The 2,661-nt window shown below is 31.6% G+C and overlaps 1 protein-coding gene across 1 annotated transcript; it reads right to left on the bottom strand.

Moving 5' to 3' along the window:
- Nucleotides 1-90: 90 nt before the first annotated feature.
- LOC116350997 (poly [ADP-ribose] polymerase-like) lies at nt 91-2,139 on the bottom strand. Its single transcript, XM_031783016.1, has 4 exons — nt 2,023-2,139; nt 1,869-1,933; nt 1,690-1,793; nt 91-1,602 (listed from the first exon to the last, which is right to left on the bottom strand). Exons 2-4 carry the CDS (start codon nt 1,899-1,901, stop codon nt 447-449), a joined length of 1,293 nt encoding a protein of 430 aa, XP_031638876.1. The 5' UTR covers nt 1,902-1,933; nt 2,023-2,139; the 3' UTR covers nt 91-446.
- Between the last annotated feature and the right edge of the window lie 522 nt (nt 2,140-2,661).

Genomic DNA, 2,661 nt, shown 5'->3' on the forward strand with positions numbered 1-2,661 from the left:
ACTACACACGAATCTAACCCCGAAAACGACCGTCAATATGTGCTTCATAATGGATGCATTTTCCCTATCAATTGTTTGCTGGGTAGATAACTTATTTACATAGAAAATCATAGAATAGAAAAAAATGTTTCGATTTTTGCTACAAGCTGATCAATGATTTTTTTTTTCACAAATCTAAATCAGTTTTTATTGATTTTTGTTGAGTTATACTAATAGACTTATAAACATATAGTTTAGATTTCAATGAAAAAATCATGTGCGCAAAACTCGACGAACAAAATCTCCTTGCAATTCTATAATTTGACAATTTTACATAAAATATTCGAAATTTATTGATTGAAATTCAAAGTTTAAAAAAATAAATATTCTTCTTATTGGCTCGAATCAAAGCCATATTTTGTGATATTATTGTAATATTTCGTGTTTATTATTTGAATAACAAAAAATTAGATTTTATCAAATTTCAAAATATATTCTACTTTAACTTGTTCCTTCGTTCGCGCCAAATATAAATTGTACCAATCGCATTTTCTTCCCGCCTGTTTTGTAAAATCATTTAATTGGCCGCAGAACATTGTTGCACCATTTATATTCATTCTTTTTTTTCGAGATTCAGAATAAATACCAGGTCTTAAAAGAGAATTTTTATCATGTTCGTGGGTGAATTCTTCTCCTTCTTTCATATCAGTTTTGGTTTCTTGCACGTCTCCCAAGGCAACTCGACACACCAACAAAATAGCCGATTTGATGCCTGTTGAATTATCACTGTCGCGTTCACTTGGATAAGCATCAAGTGCAACTGTCGCGGCATCCCAGAAATAAATTCCTCTTCCGTAATATCGATTCTTACTATGCACATGATTTGGCGCAACCAGCATTCCCTCACGTAAAATACCCAAAATATTACAAGGTAAAGTGAAATGAATCAACAGATGGTGATTCTTTAGGTTGGGATCAAACTTTTTATCCGCTTCAGATGAAATTTTGAATATGTTTCGAAGAATAAACGATCGTTTGTTCGGATGCATTGTCCTTTCAATGCACAGATTAAGCTTCTGAAATTCTTCACTCTTTCGATCTAGATGTTCAATTTGAGTTTGAAGCCAATTGGTTTTAAAATAATCCAATGGATTACCAATGCCGGCCGAAAGTGATTTCAATGCGGATCTCAACTTTTCAATAACACACAGCTTAGTTGAATATTTTTCGTGGCTGTTGATAATGTACATTCCAGTAAATGGTATCATTTGATAAAAATCTTTCGATAATTGTACATCTGGAATGTTTCCACTATCCAATTGATTTTTGATCGATGTTAAAATATTTTTAGCGGCATCAAGTTGATCAATACTAAGTATTCCAGTCGGCATATATGCATTCAATAAGAACATTAGGAATGCTTTTGTTGCTTCTGGCAATTCAGATTCTGGCCGATTGAAATTCAAATGTTCGGCATTTAAAAAGTCTGCGTTCAAGCGACAATAACCATTTTGTTCAATTTCATCGTTTATTTGGGCTGCAAACATTTTTTCATTAACATCTTCCGATTTTTCCAATACCACTGGAATACCAATACCACTGGAATGTCGCACCGAATAATCACTGTTTGACAATAATAAAAGAATTTACCAAAAGATTAAAATTTAAAATATCGACTAATTTGCTCAAAATGAAATATTTAATATTTACTTATTTAGTCCATTTCGCATAAAGATGAGCCTACGACACAAGTTTGATACGTTTGCATTACCCAAATGATCAACACGCGAGAATATAGCAAAGTCCAATACATCCTAATATTGCAAAAATAACAAATGATTAAAGACTAATTTAAGAAACTGAACATACGCACAAGGAGTGAGACTTACCGAATATAAAAAATCGTTTAACAAAGTGGTCATACTAAATGATAATAAATTTTTCAATTCCAAAACTAAATTTGAACAAAAATATTTTTGATTAATCGAAAATTTGCTACAAATGTCAATATGTGTACTAAATCATGATTTAAACTTGAAATACCTCAAAGCTATTCTAGTACGTAGCTTATAGAAAATTGAAGCTAGTGAGCTTAGTTATCGTTTTCGAGAAAAATGAAATTTTTAGAATAAAGTTATACTTTTGAATCAATTTACAATCAAACTGTGATGAACATAAACAATTTAATCAAAAGAACGTTCAGATAATTTCAATATTACTTTTAATGACTTTCAATAATATAACTGTTTGCAATCAATACTGATCGTATATTTCCTTAAACAGCAAATAGAACAGTTATATATAACTAGAGTGAATAAAATCAATTTACTGCTGGTTTAGAGATAAACTATCATAGTATTGATAAGCGTTGCTGATGCAATTCATTAGTTTCATCATGAAATATCATTCTTTTCTGCTCTTTCATGCCTCCATATCGTCTACAAGTGTAATAGAAACGGATGGAAGCGTTTTAATATTTTTCAGCTCAAATAAGTTATAAGTGAGCCGCAAATCTTTGCGTACATCCGCATGCATCGGCGTCGTTTGAAAGTGTTTTCAGTGAGCTCCGTAAAACGCATGCACCAACAGACAAAACTGTTCAATAAAACTAAATTATGAGTGTCTGTCCTTGGTCATTACACTGTGGGCCCAGTCGGACTAAATTGTATACTTTTAGGATTT

The sequence above is a fragment of the Contarinia nasturtii genome, unplaced genomic scaffold, assembly GCF_009176525.2.
Source record: "Contarinia nasturtii isolate CC-2019 unplaced genomic scaffold, AAFC_CNas_1.1 Cnas_scaffold_4380, whole genome shotgun sequence".
Taxonomy (NCBI): domain Eukaryota; kingdom Metazoa; phylum Arthropoda; class Insecta; order Diptera; family Cecidomyiidae; genus Contarinia; species Contarinia nasturtii.